General features: G+C 41.3%; 1 protein-coding gene across 1 annotated transcript in view; it reads right to left on the bottom strand.

Annotated features, from left to right (window-relative positions):
* The window catches only part of NUP155 (nucleoporin 155), a 55,521-nt gene that overhangs the window by 23,462 nt on the left and 11,015 nt on the right, over positions 1-21,044 (bottom strand). The window contains exons 8-20 of the mRNA XM_084781527.1: positions 20,889-20,962; positions 19,656-19,747; positions 17,002-17,099; positions 16,381-16,533; positions 11,891-11,991; positions 9,077-9,247; positions 7,695-7,805; positions 6,314-6,408; positions 4,720-4,808; positions 3,917-3,979; positions 2,836-2,983; positions 1,637-1,703; positions 470-585 (exon numbers count right to left, since the gene is read on the bottom strand). Coding sequence (XP_084637653.1) covers positions 470-585; positions 1,637-1,703; positions 2,836-2,983; positions 3,917-3,979; positions 4,720-4,808; positions 6,314-6,408; positions 7,695-7,805; positions 9,077-9,247; positions 11,891-11,991; positions 16,381-16,533; positions 17,002-17,099; positions 19,656-19,747; positions 20,889-20,962 — 1,378 coding nt within the window. The remainder of the gene's footprint in view (positions 1-469; positions 586-1,636; positions 1,704-2,835; positions 2,984-3,916; positions 3,980-4,719; positions 4,809-6,313; positions 6,409-7,694; positions 7,806-9,076; positions 9,248-11,890; positions 11,992-16,380; positions 16,534-17,001; positions 17,100-19,655; positions 19,748-20,888; positions 20,963-21,044) is intronic.

Consider the following 21,044-nt stretch of genomic DNA (forward strand, 5'->3'; position numbering starts at 1 on the left):
AGACAAGCCTGGTCTATGAGGCGAGTTTCAGAATAGCCAAGGCTACATAGTGAGATCTTGTCTTAAAAAAATTACAACTGGGGGCTGGAGAGATGGCTCCTCAGGGGTTAGGAACACTGGCTGCTCTTCCAGAAGACATTGGTTTGATGCCCAGCACCCACATGGCAGCTCACACTTGTCTGTTACTCTAGTTCAAGGGGTGTGACACCCTTCCACAGACATGTAGGCAAAACACCAATGATTGTTTAAAAAAAAAAAAAAAAGACTGTGGTATAGGTCTAATGTTTCAAGAAAATATATTTATAGAAAACTGATTAGCTAGGCCTGTAGTTCAGTCGCACTTGCTTACTGTGCCTACAATATGTAAGGCCCTGGCTTTCATCCCAGTACCTCAGAGAAAGAAGAAAATGCATCTTTCAAACACAGGAAAAAAAAAAGTGAATAAATAAAAAATTAATCTGGTTCTTACCTTGGATTTCCTAGTGGCCCTCCTGAAAACTGAGAATTTCTGTCTAGAAATTCCTGCAGACCCTTCAGTTCCTGTAGCACCGACTCTAGCAGCTGGCTGGGCACACTGCTTTCAATCTGTAAGAGCAAGAGTTTTCAAAAACATAAGGATACAGAAAAAAGTGCTCCTTAGAGTCAGTATTGGACATATACAATTTAATATATAACTGACCTATACTATCTTTATTAAAAATACATAAAGTTCTTTCTTAAGTCTATTCAACATCCAGTTAGCCAAAATAAAGGGCATGAGGTTACTCATATCATTCCCTTCCTGTTCTTTTACGATTAAAATACAATTTATGTGCAGTAAAATACAGATTAAGTGGACATCTTAATTACTTTCCACATTTTCCATGATCACCACTCACAGTACAGCATAGTCTTCAAGGGAACTCTTTTTTACTGCTATCATTATAGATTAATTTGGCTCTCTCTGAAGTGCATAGAAATTCTATTCAGATGAAATGTATTCTTATCATTAGAAGCGTGAACTCTGAAAGAGCATCAGTTTGGGTTGGGCTGTGCATGACAGTGCCCGTGTACAATCGCAGTACTTGGAGGTTGTGGAAGAAGATCACAAAATCAAAGGCAGCTCAAGATACATAGCAAGACCCTGCCTTAAAAGCCAAAACAAAACAAACAAATAAAAAACCAGACAGAAAAACAGAACAGCAAAGAAAACAAAGAATAGTAAAGAAAAAGAAAAAATACCTGATACTTTATCATTTTTAACAGCTTAAAACAAAAAAGAAAACTTCCTATCTGACCTGTGATAACACAGCTCTGTAATATGTTTATTTAAAGGCAGCATGAGATGTGTGTGAACTAATTATGCTGAGACTGTGAAAGCCAAGGACAGGAGACAGCACAGGGTGAGGTGAGGCGTTAGTGCTGGCTCTCTGGCCCTCACAGCAGCCATTAGAAGGGGATGTTAAAAACTTTACTCAGTAAATGACTAGGACAAGACTAACACTAGAGAGGACAGTTTACTGGGTGAGAATTCAAACATGCACATAAACAATCATTGCATCCTATTTGCAACATTAATACGTGTGAAACACTACCTACTGAATAACATCATCAGCTGACTACACACAAACAAGGAGATAACATTATACACACTTACTGCAGTGATCTCTCTGTTGGCACTCTTGAATACTCTTTCAACAACTAAGCTAGCATCCCAAATATTTCTGGAACAAAAATATTTTAATATTGTACTGTAAATGCATGCAACTTTATAACATGTAGCATACCTATTATTGCAAAAAAATGAAAGCACGCTAAAGAAAAGGCTCAGCGGTTAAGAGTTAAGAGCACTTAGTGCTCTTCCAGAGGATCTAGGGTCAGTTCCCAGCACCCGCAGGACAGCTAAAAACAGTCCTGTAACTTAGTTCTAGGGAAAGTGGTGTCCTTTTCTGGCCTCCATGGGCACCAGGAATACATGCAGTCCACATACATACATGTAGAAAAATGCTCATACAGAAAAATTTAAAAACCCATAAAATACAAGTGCGCGCGTGCACGCACGCGCACACACCCACACACCCATGCACGCATGCACGCACGCACACACACACACACACACACACGCACGCACACACACAAGCATTTATCTCAACGCTATGATCAGTATATACAGGCATGGCAGCTACTTAGATGGTATCAGAGGATTACACCAGCTTTCATCCTTCCCTCTGCCTGTTTCCTCTGCCGGGCGACTTCCATACCTGTCCTTTATAAGGGGCAGAAGTCTCTTCCCCATCTTTAGAACCGGGCCTGGCCATATAAGGCAGGACAGAATGGCACCGCTGTGAACACAGGCACTGAGAGGCTTTTCGAGTTTCAGCCTTCTCGTGCATCCTTGCCACCGGCAAGAGACAGATTCTTGGCTGCCGTACTGAGGTATGAGACCGTACAGAGAACAGAACCATGTGCTCACGTCACAGCAGTGGATACATGGGTTTCAGTGCATACAGCAGTCCAGCCAAGATAAACAAAACTCTTTCAACTGTCGCATCTGATTGTCTTTGCATGAGTGAGCCAAGGAAGACCAGAGCTGTCCAGCTAAAATCTGGATACATACTAGTTACAAGATGCTTTAAAAGGCTAGTCACTAGTATGCATGTAGATATAATCTGAGGCTCTAGGCACAGAGATGAAATAACAAATACAGCTAAAGGGCTGAACAATGCAAAAAAATCTCATCAATGGATGAGCTTAAAACTAAAATTCAGTAATGTCCCAAACATAAACGTATGAATAGCTCACTACTGCAAATAGGACAAAGTAAACAGTAGTTAGGCAGTTTACAAAAATACTTACCCCATGATTCGAGAAAAGTAAATGCAAATACCATTGTGTTTTCCTGAGTACACAATCTCTGGTCCAGTCAAACCACTCATACTTGCAGCCTGCATCGCTGGGTTTCCCACAGCAGACACTGGGGTTGACACGGGAGGCGGCTGAACAGCTGCACACGTAAGGAAAAGTCTCTTAGCATATCCTAGGCTCCACCTAGGGCTCCCGAGCGCCAGCCCACTACTAGTTCTACATTCACACGCAAGGCCAGGCTCAGACCTTGTCAGAGAAGATGGTGGCCAACAGAGAAGCACACAAGAGGTCGAAGTGCAGAAAATGAGCATCTGGGGAGGCTTTAGTCATAAACGGCACATCTGTATCACAGCCCACCACCAACAGGCACAGCGATGATCAGGGGAGAGGATGTGAAAAGAACCAGAGGTCAAAGAGTAATAAACAGGGCTGTTGCACTGTGAACCGACAGCAGGCTGACTGTGCAGGGAGGGAGGGCTCACAGGCCTCATGCCTAGCTGAGAACAGCTGACGGCGTTGCTGTGGCATGCTCCACGTGGCCATTACTACATGGGCAGCAGGAACTGGATTCAGTGGGCTACTAAAGAAAAAGAAATTAGAGGGCACAAGGCTGAGAAGGTGTGAGGGTTTGGGACAGGGGTACTGGAAGGATTCGGGGTAAATATGCCCAAACACATTGTGCGCATGTGTGAAATTCTCAAATTAGTAAAGATAGTTCAAAAAGAAATCATAAATGTTTATAAATTTCAACAATCCATTTTGGGTTTCTAGACAAAAAAGGGAAGTATTTAAAAATAATGGAAGAAATAGATATACATTTGGTTTTGTCTGATAAGAAGTGTAGGCTTGGATGGGTTTTCTCAGCTGTTTTACATGGGTTGTGAGGACCAAACTCAGGTCTTCGTGGTGTGTGAAGCCTTTTACCGCCTGAATTATCTCCTTAGCCTCTGACCTTTCATATTCTAAGGGATCAGGCAAGTTAGTCTTTTCAACACTAAATACTAGAAACAATTATTAATGTTACTTCTTCACAATGAACAGAAGGAATAAGTCAAACACAGAAAAGAGGTACCATGGGATGGTGTGCCAAAGGAGGGTGGATTCGGGTAGGGACTCCCACTAGGGACAGGAGAGCCTGCAAGGGAAAAGAGAACACGGAGATTTGTAAAACACTTTCCGCGATTTGAAACTGATCAAGATTATGTAAAGAAGCTACTCATCACCGTGGCTGAGGCACAATACTGCCTACCATATTCAAAAGTCAGACACGTATCACATTTTCAGCTGGTCAGCAGACATTCCCATTGAAAGACATGGACGCAGACTTAATTCTCCCCCATCCCCGCTTTTTTCATCTCTTTCCCTTTGAACACTAAATGAGCTCTGGAAATACTATTGGTTGCCTAGTATTTTGCTTTGTAGCATTCATTAAAGATTCAAAATTGCAATCAGAAGCGGTGGCCCACACCTGTAATCCCAGTACTCAGGGAGGCAGAGGCAGCTGGATCTCTGCGAGTTCAAAGCCAGCTGAGGCTACACAGAGAAACTTTGTGTCAAAAAACAAACAAAAGTTCAATATCGCCAGGCATGGTGGGAGCACACACCTTTAATTCTGGCATTAGGAAATGGAGGCAAGAGAAAGCCAGCCTGGTCTACATAGCAAGTTCCAGGCTAGCCAAGGCTATACAGAAAGACTTTACCTCAGATTAAATAAAAACCCCAAACCAAATCAAACCAAACAAAAAAAGAACACCACACCTAATAAACAGATTCAAGAGTCACTTTCTAGAGACTTATTCACTGGGACAAAGAAATACTAATAAAACATCATTTCTAAAGTACAAACCAAGTTTCCTTTCAGTGTTTCATACTCACTGGAATACATAGGAGAGCCCAGGATGGGACCAACGGTACTTGGGGTAGGAAGAGTAGCTGGAAATCTCATCTGTGCTTCTCCACCGTACCTGTTTGTGTGACAAGACTTTAATTAAACTGTCAATCTTGGAAAAGCTGGGATAATTCCTGCTCCTGTTTGGCTTTCATATAGTCGGTAGAGACTTTAATGTATGGTGTTGACAGTGAAATTGATGCCTAGCATAATCCTTCAATAAATGTTGATTTGAAATTACTATCAGGAAATTAGAATTGGCTCCCCTAATATCAAAAAAAGGATGTGTAATTAATAGTTTTCTTAATGCATAAATAACACATATTCTCTAATAGAATCAATTAACTCTAAATTTTAAAAAATTATTAAAAATCTATCAGCTGGGTATAGTGGTGCGCACATGTATTCCCAGCACTCAGAGATACAAAGGCAGGCAAATCTTTGTGAGTTTGAGGCCAGCCTGATCTACAAAGCAAGTCCGGGACACCTAAGACTACACAGAGAAACTCTGTCTTGGGGGTGGGGGTAAGGATTTATTTATCTTTATGTGTACTGTCTGAATGCACCTTGCACATGGAGGCCACAGGAGGGTGTCTGATCCCCTGGGAGTAAAGTGACAGAAAGTTGTGAGCTGCCGTGTGGGCACTTGAAATTGATATACATTTGGTTTATATGACTTGGGTCATACAGAAGGGCAGTCAGTGCTCTTCACTCCTCAGACATCTTTCCAGGCCCCATGAATGTAAAGATTATACAGCACATGCATTCGTCACATTCTTGGCTAAATATTAAATTAAAAAAAAAAAATCTCTGACACCAAGATTCCTCAGTGTGACTCAGACTCCCTCAGCACCGGCCCACATGGTAAAGAACTGGTAGTGTTTGAGGACGTGAAAAAGATGGAGGAGTAACTATAGTGAAAAGTGGAAACCAAGACTGAAAAGGTTTAAGAAAGCCCAGACAACAGCATGCATACATTATGATAACAGCCTGTTCCCCTGGCGTTAGAATCTTCCTAGACCACACTCTTACTAATGAATTTTAATAATTTGCCTATTTTCTGTTTGGCAAAGCCTTAAACTATCATACTAGTAATCACTTAAAAAGTGGCCCAGAAGTGGTGTCTCTTTAATTCCAGGACTCAGCCAACAACACATGCTGCATGATGAAGCCCTGTCTCGAAAAGAAAAGAAAAGAAAAGAAAAGAAAAGAAAAGAAAAGAAAAGAAAAAGAAAAAGAAAAAAAGGTGCAGGCGGCTGTAGAGACAGTCCAGCAGTTAGAGTACGGGGTAGTCTACAGAGGCCCTGGGCTCTGTATTCAGCTTCCAACTGTCTGTAGCTGGACTCACAGAGACTCCATTACACTCCTCTGGCCCCCAAAGGTGCTGCATGCATGAACTGCACAGACAAACATCTATAAACACAAAATAATAGTTTTAAGTGGCTCAGGAGCTAGAGCTTAGCATGTGTAAGCGTACGGGTTCAATTGCTAGTACCACCCACCCAACCAACCAACAAAGCAGGTCTTCCATACAGAAACATTTCACAGTATCACTCTTTCTCTCTCCCCACCCTGACATACCTGAAGAATGCCCGTGTAGCCCAAGCAGACACTTCTCTGTCACAGGCAGCAGTGGAACAAGCAAGGATGAGGCAAGTTGCACAGGCTTGGTCTTCCTGCAAGGAAAAAGCCCTACACATTAAACCCACACCCAGTATTTACAGCAAGGTTTCAATAAATATTTGTTGACAGAATGAAATTAAGTGATATATATAAAGGAAACAACCCAGATGTGAAGTTAGTATTAAAGATCCTTTCTCTTTATTAAGAGTTTGACCAACTGTTATCTTTATATTTTATTCTTATAGTCCATCTTTCTAACTTTTAGAAATTATCAATAAGAGCCAACATTTACTGAGTACATATCATGTGCTAGGCACTATTTAAAAATCTAGTATTGCCAGGGTGGTGGCACACGCTTTTAATCCTAGCACTCGGGAGGGGCAGACCTCTGTGAGTTCCGGGATAGCCAGGGCTACATAGAGAAACACTGTCTCAAGAAAACTCCAGGGTCATAGGGGAGGGGAATAAGGGGAAAATGAGAGGGAGGGAAGAATGGGAGGATACAAGGGATGGGATAACCATTGAGATGTAACAAGAATAAATTAATAAAGGAGAGGGAAAAAAATTTAATAACTAAAAAAAAAAAAAAAAAAAAAGAAAACTCCAGGGGCTGGAGAGATGGCTCAGAGGTTTACGGCACTGTCTGTTCTTCCAGAGGTCCTGAGTTCAATTCCCAGCCACCACATGGTGGCTCACAACCATCTTTAATGGGATCTGATGCCCTCTTCTGGCAGGCAGGCACACATACAGGCTACACACTGTACACATAATAAATAAATAAATCTTTATAAAAAAAGAGGAACCCAGTATAATATTAGTCCTTACAGTACACACTGAAAGTAAAGCATACTGAATACAGGTATCTCACTCCATTGGAAGAAAAGATCTTTAGCAGGTAGTTTGAATCCTGGGACTGTACACTTAACTTTAATTACGCAGTACTAATTTTAAATAAGCCTTCTCGGTTTGAAATCTACCAATTCTACCTAGCATGGCTATTAACTACTAATGTCTCCACACCCTGCTTCCTGTTTTTGCCTTAGGCCATTTAATGTGCTTGGAACATGCACACATAGAGTGATGCCTGGTGCTTTTAATGAAATGTGCCTTTATCATACAACTTCAGCACCACATTCCTACTACTACACCTTCATGTGAACTTGTCAAAATCGGGAAGAGTCTTTTGACATTACGACTTTCAAAATTAGTACCTGTGTCAATTTAAGTACAAAAGAGAACAGATAATCAGTGTATTACAATGTTTTACTTCCAGTTTACAATTATTTGAACATTCTTTATGCTTTTCTACTTAAAACACCACATTGCAGTGCATAGTTACCTGATGCAACTTGAAGAATCTCTCGATCTCTTCTCCATCTCCACCCACATTACTCACAAGCAGATGTCTCAGCTGATCCACAGGTCTGAGTTTGTGAAACATGAGACTACCCTACGAAATACAAAGTGAGAGACAGCATCAGACACTGACTACTGAGCCCGACCAGAGATGTAGCTCAGGGTAGAGCTCTAATGTGGCATGCACAGCCCCTAAGTTCTCTCCCCAGCAACACACACACAAAAGCCTGGCTGGGAGTAACTGTCTGCTACCTTAGTTAATAACAAGCAACTCCAAAAATACAAAATAAGCTGGACAGCAAGATTGTCTATATTTCAACAACCAACCGACATTCAATTTCCATAACAACAACAACAACAACAACAACATATCTTGCCCTTTTCACGCCTCAAACCAGAGAGTTAGCTAGATTATTCATTACTTAACAAACCATGACCAAGGGGACTGTTGGTTCGCGCCTGTAATCATAGCACTGAGGAGGCAGAGGCAGGTAGATATCTGAGTTTAAGGCCAGCCTGGTCTACAAAGTGAGTCCAGGACAGTCAAGGATATACAGAGAAACCCTGCCCCTAACCCTAACCCTCCAAAAATAAACAAAAACAAGAAAGCAAACCACAACCAACAGTAACCAACAAGCAGCCCAACTTTGGGACTCTAGCATTTATATACACTCTGAAAGGTCCCTAGGATTTCTTTCAACTGTCACACAATCCCAGAAACTATTTGAAGCTGGTAAAACTGCCACCATGCCAGAGCACAAGGCAAATCATAGTCAGCTGCTGCAAAGTAGCCCCATACCTGGGATTAAAATGAAAACTTACAGTATTTCTGTGTTTTTAAAGATACCAAAACTCCAAAATTCTTACTATAGGTGCTGATAACACAGATGTCTAGATGGGAGATTTTATTTTATGCATTTTCTAGGTCAATTCATCAGTATTAAAAAATTAAGAGTAGACATTGTAAAGCACTTCAAAAATGATTCCATGGGCTGGAGATGGCTCAAAGGTAAAGAGTACTGAGTGTCTTTCCAAAAGGTCCTAAGTTCAATTCCCGACAGCCACATGGTGGCTCACAACCATCTATAATGTGATCTATATGCCCTCTTCTGTCGTGCATGTGTACATGCAAGCAGACCACTGAACACATAATAAATAAGTCAGTAAAAAAAAATGATGCCATGAAGTTGACACCTGAGAGTATTTGACAAAATATTAACTACCCAGAGCAGGGGTAAGGCTCAGTGGCAGTGTTTGCCTAGCATGCGGGAGTTCCTGGATTCAACTGTCAGCACCACAATAAAAGGAAATCTTAGCGCATTCCATATAGCTCCTCTGCCCCTACGGAAGCAGACACGCGCATACCTGTGCTGAGAGGAGAACGAATTTCTTTGGAGGCAACATGTGCTGCTGTACAACAACGGGTGAGTCAGTTATTGGAATGTGATCTTTATTTAAAGGTGTGATTATTTTATCTACTTTTAATTCATCTATTGCAGAAAGAGCCCAGGAATGACCATCAACACGGGTTGTCATCTGTAAAAAAGAAATGCTGTTGAAGTCACATATGCCAAAACTTATACAGAACAAAACCCACAAAAAAACAAAAATAAAACCAAACAAGGCCCCACAGTTCCAGTAACATGAGCATCGTCAACATGTATTGAGCTTCTGTTTTGTTTTTCAAGACAGGGCTTCTCTTTGTAGCCCTGGCTGTCCTCAAACTCTAAGATCCACCTGCCTTAGCCTCTCAAGTGCTGACAGTAAAGATGTGCACAACCACTACCACCACCACCTGGCTTTAGGCTTTTTACTTTTTTTTTTTTTTTTTTGAGACAGAGTTTCTATGTGTCACCCTGGCTGTCCTGGAACTCACTCTGTAGACCAGGCTGGCCTTGAACTCACAGAAGCACCTGCCTCTGCCTCTGTCTCCCTAGTGCTGGGATTAAAGGCGTGCACCACCACTGCCCAGCAAACAATTTATTTCTATTTTCTGTGCACTTGTGTTTTGCCTGCAAAGCGAGTGTCCAGGACAGCCAAGGCTACAGAGAAACCCTGTCTCAAAAAACAAAACAAAACAAAACCAACCTATGGTCTTGAGAGATGGTTCAGGGGTTAATAGTATGGCTGCTCCTGCAGAGAACCCACAGAGCAGGTCTCCACTATCTGTAACTCCAGTTCCAGGATATCTAAAACCACATCATTATAACATATAAAAATGCTCACAGTTCCTAATTAATCCAATGCCTGGTCTATACAAAATTTTCAACTGTCTGTCTTCTATGCCTATTTTTAGAAAAACTAGAATTTTATCATTGCGATTAAAATTTTTTACGCTTAAATAAAAGTTCACATCTATTTGAGAACTAAGAATTACACAAACGGAGCAATGACTTTGTTAAACAGCTGGGCTGGGTGAGGCGTGCCACGCCTGTAATCCCAGCACTTGAACAGGGGAGGCAGGAGGAGCCAAGGCTACACAGTGAGTTCCAGACTTTGAGTGCGGCCCTGTCTCAAGAAACAAAGTAACAAAAAGTTTACATTTATCAGATCCTTCCTCTGTCCCAGGCAATGACCTGGGTGTTTAAGGTACCTGATTTCATTTCATCCCATGGCACCCTCACAGAGGAAAGCACTATTCAACTGTTGTTCTGCACGAGGAAACAGGAGTGCCCCAAACCACTAAATCCTCTAACTCTTGGCTTAGAGGTTGAGCTAAATTTCAAACCTAATTCCTGCTCCTAATCAGGACTGCATTTGCCTCTTTGTAAACTCTAATATTTATTACAATATGAAGTTAATAGGAGCTGAGTAATGCTCAAAAAAATTAAAATAAAAAAAGACATTCCCTACTTCCTTATCTACCTCCTATGCTCAGCCCTGTTCCAGAATCTTTAAGAAACTTGGCAGTTTATTCAATGATCCTTGTGCTCTCCCAACCCTGGAGTTGGTTTTTTTCCCTCCCAATTTATATACACTCCCCTACACACACTTAACTTGAAGGCCTCAAGCTTGAGAGTCACCATGAACCAGCCCGACAGCTAGGAGCTGGCTCCAGACAGAGAGCAGGCCCCCACTGTGTGCACAAGGCCCAAGATTATGTGCTCAAGGTACTTCCTTGTGACAGGACAAGGGTTCCCCAACCTTCCCTTAGTTGGAGTCATTTTGTTTTAACCTAAAACTGAGCCCTCCCTTTCTACCGACTATAAAAAGTCCTGTGGGGAAGTACCCAACACTTCTAGAAACTCGGGGTTGAAATACCCTAGTATGTTTGGCTTCCATTAAACTGCTTGCTAAGCCAGGCATGGTGGTGCACGACTTTAGTCTCAGCACTTGGGAGGCAGAGGCAGGCAGATAGTTGTGAGTTTGAGGCTAGTCTGGTCTACAAAGTGAGTTCAGGACAGCCAGGGCTACACAGAGAAACCCTGTCTTGGACAGCCAAAAAGGGGTTGGGATTTAGTTCAGTGGTAGAGCACTTGCCTAGCAGGCGCAAGGAACTTGGTTCAGTTCTCGGCTCTGAGGGGGAAAAAAAAGCTAAAAATAAAAAATAAAAATAAGCTGCTTGCTTGCTTTATGTGTCTATACAATTGCCAACCAGGATGTAGTTTTTCTGTGTTCTTTGCCTTTAAAAGTTCCCTGTAGATTTAAGTGTGATGAAGATAATTTCAGAAAAAAATCACACTTATTTTCAGCTATATTACAGAAAACATTCTAAAATGGCTGCAGAGTCAGGGAGATGGCTCGGCAAGACTGATGATCTGAATTTGATACCCAAAATTCACGTGAAGATGGAGGAAGAGAAGAAGCAACTTCAAAACCCCATCCTGAAACTACATGCCCCCGCCCAGTAATAAAAGGAAAGCAAGCCAACGAAAAAGGGCTCCAGTGTTTTCTTTTAAAAATGTTTTTAGCCTGGTGTGGTAGCACACACCTTTTATCCCAGCACTTGGAGGCAGAGGCAGGAGGATCTCTGTGAGTTCGAGGCCAGGCTGGTCGACAGAGTGAGTCCAAGACAGCCATTACACAGAGAAACTCAGTCTTGGAAAAACCGGAAATATAGAAAACAGCCATAAATCAGAAGAATCAGAAGACAGAGGTGTTCCACCTGATTAGCATGCAGACTCTGGGTCTGACCCCAGCACCACACACAGGTTTTCTAGAAGTCTCAGGACAACTGACCTGAGTTTCCATCATCGGCTTTTGGAAAGGAAACGTGTCATGGTTGACACACCACAAAATGTCATTATCTTCATTTTCTGAGGCTGTCATCAGTAAAATTCCTAAAAGTTAAACACACAAAATAGTATTACATGATGCTAAAGATCTACATTCCCAATAACCTTAAAAATTATCAACAATATATACAATCTATACCATGGCATAAGGTAGCTAATGTGGAAACAGGGCTTGGAAGACTCAGGTATCTAACTAAAAATGTCGACAAATAAATTGAACAGTTATTTCTTTCACATTTTAGTGGGTCTGAAGGTAGAATACATTCTGTAATTGATGGATTTATCAGTTTTCATTAGTAACTTATAAAAGCTTCTTCAGTATACATTTTTTTCTTAAAGTCGGTATCTTCTCAGTGAAATAGTCTATGAACCAGTGAATTCAAATGCCCCGTGACTGAGGAACAGACAGAGGTGCCAGTGTTTGCTCTTCTACGCTTGATTCCAGTCCCTCTACCTAAACTGCCCCCTTACCAGACCTTAGTGACCACTATTGTTGAAAGTCAGGAACGTATGTATGTATGTATATACACACATATGCATAAATGGGTGTATACATGTATATATACATGTAGTAAAACACACAGTGCTACTAGTTTATACTAAAGTGGCAGAGAATAATCCTTAAATTTTAGTTTGTGGACTTGGAAAGCCTGCACTATTCAAGGCTGAAGAATGGCCCAGCAGTTAAGAGGACTAGCTGCTCTCTGCAGAGGCCTGGGTGCCATTCCCTGCACACAGCGGCTCACAGCCATTCGTCACGTTAGTTTCAGAGGATCTGATGCCCTCCTCTAATCTCCATGGGCATAAATTAGTTTAAAAAGGGGAGTCTGCTGAATCCGCTGCATTGTGCACACAATGAGAAGAACTACACAATGCAAACAATATTAATTTTTTTAAAAATTTAACTTTTTTTTGGTTTTGGTTTTTCAAGACAGGGTTTCTCTGCATAGCCCTTGGCTGTCCTGGACTCACTTTGTAGACTAGGCTGGCCTTGAACTCATAGCTATCCACCTGCCTCTGCCTCCCGAGTGCTGGGATTAAAGGTGCGTACCACCACCGCTGGCTTTAAAGATTTAATTCTAGCGAGGGAGTAGGGAGAAGAGAAAACACTGAAACTTAACTTTATTTGTAATGGCTTCATAGAGAACATATACACTATGAATTTAATAAGAAGCCACTTTTTAAAAGTTGGAGGGGCTAAAGAGATGGCTCAGAGGTTAAGAGCACTGCTTGCTCTTCCAAAGGTCCTGAGTTCAATTCCTAGCAACCACATGGTAGTTCACAAGCATCTATAATTTTGAGCTGGTGTCCTCCTCCGGCCTGCAGTTGTACATGCAGGCAAAACATTGTATACAAAATTAATAAATAAATCTAAAAAAAAAAGTTGTAGAAATGGCTGGAGAGATGGCTCAGTGGTTAAGAGCACTGGCTACTCTTCCAGAGGTCCTGAGTTCAACTTCTAGTAACCACGTGGTGGCTCAGAACTATCTGTAATGCGATCTGGTGCCCTCTTCTGGCCTGTAAGTGTACATGCACATTCATACATTAAGTAAATATATCTTTAAAAAAAGAAAAAGAAAAAAGAAAAAAAAAAGGTGGAGGAGTGACACAAACTTTAAAAGCACTTGTGCTGATTTTCAGAGGACCTGAGTTCAGTTCCTAACACCCTGTAAGTCCAACTTTAGGGGAATTCAGTGTCTCTGGCTTTGCAGGACACTGGCACTCATGTGTACATACCCAAAGAGAGAACCATAATTAAAAGCAAATATTAAAGAGGAAAACAAAGGGCATGGTGGTAGATAACTGTAATCCACATTCTAAGAAGAATTATGATTTTACGGTTAGCCTGCACTATATAATGAGACCTTGTTGCAAACAAAACAAACACATTACCGGGCATGGTGGCGCAGTCCTTTAATCCCAGCACACAGGAGGCAGAGGCAGGCGGATCACTGTGAGTTCGAGGCCAGCCTGGTCTACTAGGATAGCCAAGGCTACACAGAGAGACCCTGCCTTGAAAAAAATGAAAAGAACAGATACACCAACAAACAGAACTGAATCCAGAGACCACACATCTATGAGCAAAAACAATCCAATTGGGAAAGATTTAAAAATAAATAACAAAAAACAAAACCAAAAAACAGTGCTTACAAAACAATATATCCAAAGCAAAAAAATGAAGTAAAACTCCTTCCTGGAGGCCAGGCATGTGCTGGAAGCAGGCAGAGGGCTTGCCTAGCAACCACTGGGCCCAGGGTCTGACCTGTAGTGCAAGAAAGAAAGGGAAGAAGGAAGAAAGAAAGAAAGGAAGGAAGGAAGGAAGAAAAGTGGAAAGAAAGAAAAGGAAGGAAGGAATGAAGGAAAGAAAGAGAGATTAAAAAAAACAAAACAAAACCAACACAACCCCTTCTTTACATGATACATAAATGTTACTAACAAAGCTGGCAAGAAAGCTCATGAGTAAAGGTCTTGGCACAAGACTGAGGACCTGAGTTTGACCCCAGGACCTGCTTGGGGGAAGAGAGGAAGGAACTCCTAGACTTTGTCCTCTTACTTCCCCACAGGCAGGTGTGCGCCTACACACATAGGGCAACACAAAACAAATTTTAAGTATTCAAAGGGGGGGGGGCAAATCTACAAAATATGACAGTAAAACAATAAAGAATAGGATATTCAGATAAAAAGATAATCCAGAAATGCCCAAAACATCCACAGATCACTTATCTAGGTTGAGACTTATATCTAGAATATACAATGAATTCTCAATTCAGTAAGAGAAAGGCAGGTAAAGGCTTGGAACTGGTTTTGTTTGTTTGTTTGTTTCTGCAAAGGAGTGAGGAGATGCTCCCCATGTTTAACCATCAGCTAAGAGCAACTTCACTTCCCCTCAGAAGGATATAAAAGGCAAACAATATTGGCAAGAATGCAGCCAATGTGGGTGCACCCTTACATAACACACAAGAATGGAAACTGTCCTATTGCTTTGAAAGACAGCCTGACTTAGAGGTAAATCAAAACAGCATGGCCCACCAATTCCAGCCCCCTCAAAAATGAAAACAGTGTCTTGTAAAAAGCCTGTAATAGGCTGGGCGGTGGAGGAGCACACCTTTAATCCCAGGACAGCCAGGACTGTTACACAGAGAAACCTTGTCTCCAACCCCCCCCCCCCCCAAAAAAAACACTTATAGGAACAGTGTAATCCACAATACAAAGTAGAAACCACACAAATTATTTCCACAATTAAACACCACAGGACAATGAAAAGGAAGCACTCAGGGTATGGCAGCTCTTGTCTCTAATCCCACACCTGGGAGGCTGAGGCAAGACCTGCAATCTGACCAGCCTGGGCTAGGTGGTGAGCTCCAGGCTAGCCTGGGCTATAGAAGGAAACCCTGCTTCAAAACAAAACAAGGGCCAGGGAGACAGTGCAGCAGGTGAAGGTGCTTGCTGTCAAGCCTGATAATCTAGTTTGATTTCTAGAACCTTCCTTGTGGAACAAGAAAACCCAGTCCCTCATCTCTACAAAAGGACAGGGGGAGGGTACATGGGATGCATATCCCCACCTTCATAAAGTAATTGTTTTTAAATTGGAGACAAAGTAGTAATATCCATTACACCATTAATCTTTAAAACACAATGTAAATGTAACTCAATGCTTGCCATATATTTTGTCTATTTACATGAAATGTCAAAATGGATACATTATTTAAGAAGGGAGGTCAAGGTTTTTCTAGGGCTAGAAAAGTTATTGGTGGCCATGGCCCTTTTCTGGGGTAAGGAAAATAATTTTAAGTTGGACAGTGGTGATCACTGAATAAACTAACACCCACCCAATTTTTATGCTTTAGAAGGTTAAATTTTGGTCATGAGTAATGTCAATAATTTATAATTTAAAAAGTGCTGTGATGATATACAGTATTAGTTGTTTGAAAAACTTCTTCTTGCAAAGGAAAAGTAAGTTTGGGTATTCAACAATAACATGTTGGAAGATCTTGGCATGGTGGCGCACATCTTTAATCCCAACACTTAGGAGGCAAAGACAGGTAGATCTCTCTCAGTTCAAGGCCAACCTGTTCTACACAAAGGTCCAAGACAGCCAGGACTATACATCTATACAGTGTGACTCTGTCTTTTAAAAAAAAAAAAAAAAGGCAGCACTGGTACTCAGAGAGATAGCTCTGTTAAGACACTTTTTGCTCTTGCAGAGAACCTGGGTTTGGCTCCCAGCTAGGTGGCAGCTCAAAGCCACCTACAAAAACTATGTTTCCAGGAGAACTGATGTATTTTTCTCACCTCTAACGGCACCAGACTTGCTCATGGGCACAGACATACTTAAGCGAAACACTCATACACACAAAAACAACAGCAACAACAACAAAACCACACACACACAAAACCCTAATCTTGAATTGTACAGAGAATTTCAGAACTTACCTTTACTATAAAGAGCTTTATGGACTTTTGAAGGTTTTTCGACTGTTGAAGATGCTGAGAATCCAGGAGGTAATCGGACGTGAACCAATGTCAGTGTATTGGGCCGAGCTAACGGCTGCCTAAACGGACAGGTGCTGAAGTACAGCCTCACGCCTGGTGGGGAGGTAAAGGTGTGCATTAGTAACAACAAGTAAAACCGGAAGTGCATGTGTAGTGAAGAAAGTCCACACACATACATGCACTTCCGCAAAAAGCACATACCATTTTCCTTGCTGGCCTAAAATGATAGATGAGAAATGTAAGCAAATCTCTATAAATGTCCATAATTGAGCAGTGACTCAATGCATTTCTGTAGCAAGAACTCGTGCCAAGCGAGGGGAGCGTGTGTCTTGTCAGTTAAGGCTGTCAGTACACACAAGCCACTTCACTTGGCACGTCTGGCTATATACCACAATGAGTAGAGAAACAGTATCTTCCATTAAAAAAACCAGTCCTCATTTCATGAATTCTCAACACAGCTTAATAACTAATGAAGGACTGAAAATATTTCTAACCACAAATTTCCAATCCAAGTATCATCAAATTTTGAAACACCAATGGCGGATATGAAACAAACATTACCTGCGTGGGTGACAGCCAGTAACTGACAGTCCAGTGATTCAGAATTTTCAATTACTGCTATCTGGACAATTGGCTTAAAAACAGAACGATCAATAGTCCTGTAAGAAAACAAAAAGTGAAGTTAATTTCTAATTTATAAAAGTCAAGACTGGGGCAGGTGTGGTGGCCTTTAATCGCAGGACTCGGGAGACAGAAGCATGAGGTCTCTGTGAGTTGGAGGCCAGCTTGCTTTGTGTAGTGAGCTCCAGGATGGCCAGATAGACCCTGTCTCAATAAATAAATAAGATTAATTCCTTAGTAGCAGCAGGAAGCAGCAAAACCCCAACATATCTGTAATTTTAAGACATGCCCTCTTTATTTAATTTTTTAAAAAAGATTTTATTTTATGTATGAGCGCTCTATCTGCATGTACGTCTGCAGGCCAGAAGAGGGCACCAGATCCCAGTATAGATGTTGTGAGCCACCATGCGGTTGCTGGAAATTGAACTCAGGACCTCAGGAAGAGCAGGCGGTGCTCTTAACCACCGAGCCATCTCTCCAGCCCCTAGATTAAACTTTTGTTCCAACAAAACAAAACACTATTGGGAATCTAACTAGAGATTAGAAGACAAATTGAGAGATTAGAATATTTTATAAATAATTTCAGTACCTTCCTCCCAAATGTCAACATTATAAAACAGAAAAGAAAAGGAATGAAAAGGGTGTTTGGTATTGAAAAGACTAATGGCCCATACAATTCATAATTCTAATTGTGGAATCTGGAAAGGAAAAAAGCCATAAACTTTTTTGGAGCTGAGTTAGCTTCAGCAGCACATTAACCAGCTCAATGATGGCAATTACATACGTGGCTGCTGTTCAGGATGACATGCAAATTGTAAAGTGTTCCCTTTTTTTTTCTTTAAAAGAAAGAGAAGTCATACTTTATCAGACAAAACAGAATGTAAGTCAAAAACAATATAAAATGAAACAAAGTAAAAATTTTAGTATTGGGAATTTAAATAATCACTATGTAATTGTAATTACGCAGTTACAATCGTCTGGCTTCCTCTATCCCATTCCGCCCTTCTTTATCATTATTTTTGTTTTGTTTTGAGACAGGATCTTACTGTGTAGTCTTGGCTGGCCTATGACTCCCACAAGTCCACCTGCCTGCGCCTGCACCTGTGCCAGCTTGCTAGTTTTCTGAAATGTGACCCCTGTGGAAAGGCATGCTACCTGCATTTTGCTTCCAATGGCGTGGCTAGTAAGGAAGGTTAAGCAAAAGAGGCAAGAGGCAAGCATTAGCAAGGGGGAGATTTAGATGAATCCCCAAATCATAATTGGTCACTTTGGATAAAGTACATATTTAGGCCCTTTATCAATTTATACGAAGCTTTATTTTTTTTCTTCGTTCTAATAGTTTTGAGACAGTTTCCAAACAATGCAGCTGAGGCTAGCAAAAAGTTATAATTGTCCTGCCTCAGCTGCCAGGCTCTGGGACCAGATATAGACCACTATGCCCAGCCAGTTCACTTTTGTTTTGTTTTGTTTTGTTTGAGACAGAGTTCCTCTGTGTATCCCTGGCTGTCCTGGAACTCTCTCTGTAGACCAGGCTGGCCCAGAACTCAGAGCTCCACCTGCCTCTGCTTTCCAAATGCTAGGAAGAAAGGCGTGCACTATCGCTGCCCGGCCAGCACATCACTCCTGAACATGCTGTTCATTTTCTTATAGATCTGGAAAATTTCCCTGAAGATAGATTAAAGAAAAAGTATATCCCGTCTTTCAGATTGTTTGCACTCAGAATATGCTGAGATTTTTCACTGTGATGTTTGATGCTGCAGCTGAGAAGTGGAGACCTCTATCATAAAGTGAGGAGGCTGGGCGGTGGTGGCGCACGCCTTTAATCCCAAGCACTCGGGAGGCAGAGGCAGGCGGATGGCTGTGAGTTCAAAGTGAGTCTACAAAGTGAGTCTAGGATAGCCAAGGCTACAGAGAAACCATCTCGAAAAACAAAAGCAAAACAAAACGAAAATAAATAAATAAATAAATAAATAAATAAATAAATAAATGTCTGCAGATCACTAAGGAATTTAAGAAGTTTGCAACAACCAGTCCGATACACAATTCTTTAGATTCTAGGCTGGGCTCTAGCTCTTTAAGAGGCCAAAGGAAGCCATTATCTCCTTTAGTTGCTGTTTTATCATGAATTAAATGAGAGTGTTAGAGCTATGAAACCTAACATGTATCCCGTAGGCCTGGTGCAGGTGGGAGAAGCTGACCCATACTACCTTTCAACAAAGAACTTTAGCTTAAAGCTCCAAGGAAAAGGCTGGGGCCTGGCTGAGTGGTAGAGTACTTGTCTAGTCTCCGGGAGACCTTGGGTTTGATTCTCAGCATCTTTGGAAAAAAAAGGTCCAAGAAGGTCAAACACAACAAACAAGCGATACTTCACTGGGACATTCCACCTTATGCTTCACACCGGCACGAGAGCAGTCCGTAGCGACAGGTTTCAAACACAACTTGGAGATGTTTGGAGGCATAATTTAATCTTAGTATAGTATGGACAATGTATATATGTTAAGTATTTATATAGTGTACATAACATGTATATGTATGTATAACAAACAGTACAGATACGTTTGCAAGTGAAACGTTGACAATAAAGTTCCTACTACCTGGCGATGTTCCCAGCCGCAGAGACGATGGCACTCTGTGAGACGGAGGCAACTCTACTCATGCCCTGCCCATCATGGCCCAAATCATAAACCTGTGAAGAAAAAGTGCTCTCCTTTAGACACATTTACAAAGCATATACATTATAGTAAAATGAACTTGTCTCTTAGAGGACAAGCTTATTTGATACTTACCAAATGTTAAATTATTTTAAATCTCCCCAAGATAAAGCAGACAAACACACAAAAATGGCCTAAGAAATGGTTTAAAGTGTTTATTTGAAAAAGCACACAGTTGAAGGCAGGAGTGGTGACTACACACCAGTAATGCCATACATTTGGGAGGTAGAGGCAAAAGAGGTCAAGGTCATCCTTGGCTACCGAACAAGCTTAGGGCAAGTCTGAGCCACATGAGAACCTCTCTGAAACAACAAAATTCACAGTTCATGAAAAGTTTGAGTGACTTAATCTCCCTTGTAAGTCAGGATGTACGCAGTAAAGATAGCCCACTGACTGAAAGTGCTGGCCACTACCAGTTTGAGAACCTGAGGTTCGTCTCTAGCTTTCACAGTAGAAAGGGAAAACTGACTCTAAAGTTACACTCAGCCTCCACATGTGCACTGTACCACAGAAGTGTTTATATGCACATGTCTATAGACAATGATGATGATGATGATGGTGATGATAATTAATAATAATAATAATCATCATCATCATCATCATCATCCCAAAAAAAATAGCTGTGGGCTGTGGCACACAGCTATAATTCTACCACTCAGGGAGGCAGAGGCAGGAAGATCTCTGTAAGTTCAAGGTCAGCCTGCTCTACAAAGAGAATCCAAGAAAGCCAACGCTATACAGAGAAATTGTCTTGAAAAAACAAAACCAGGGCAGGAGAGATGGCTGAAAGGTTGAGAGCACTGTCTGTTCTCCCAAAGGTCCTGAGTTCAAGTCCAAGCAACCACTTGGTGGCTCACAACCATCCATAATGAGATCTGGTGCCCTCTTCTAGTGTACAGGGCAGAGTACTATATAAAAAAATAAATAAATCTTTTTTGTTTTGTTTCAGAGGACAGGGTTTCTCTGTATGACAGACAAGGCTACAGAGAAACTCTGTCTCCAAAAAAACCAAAAAGAAAAACCAAAACCAACCAAGTACCTCTCCCCCACAAAAACCCCTGAAAATAAAGCAGGGATACTTTTCAACTTCTAATGGCAGCAGATATGCATATTTACCTGTATTACTCCTTTCTCCGATCGTGTATACAAAATATTTCTGGAATTATCAATTTCAATTTGAACAATAGGATCTGAAAGTAAAAGAAAAGAAGAAAACCCAATCCTAAGTATTCCCGATTGAACACAAGGTCCATTCAAAACACACTAACACTT

The sequence above is a fragment of the Acomys minous genome (genome assembly GCF_964271855.1).
Source record: "Acomys minous genome assembly, chromosome: 5".
NCBI classification, from domain to species: domain Eukaryota; kingdom Metazoa; phylum Chordata; class Mammalia; order Rodentia; family Muridae; genus Acomys; species Acomys minous.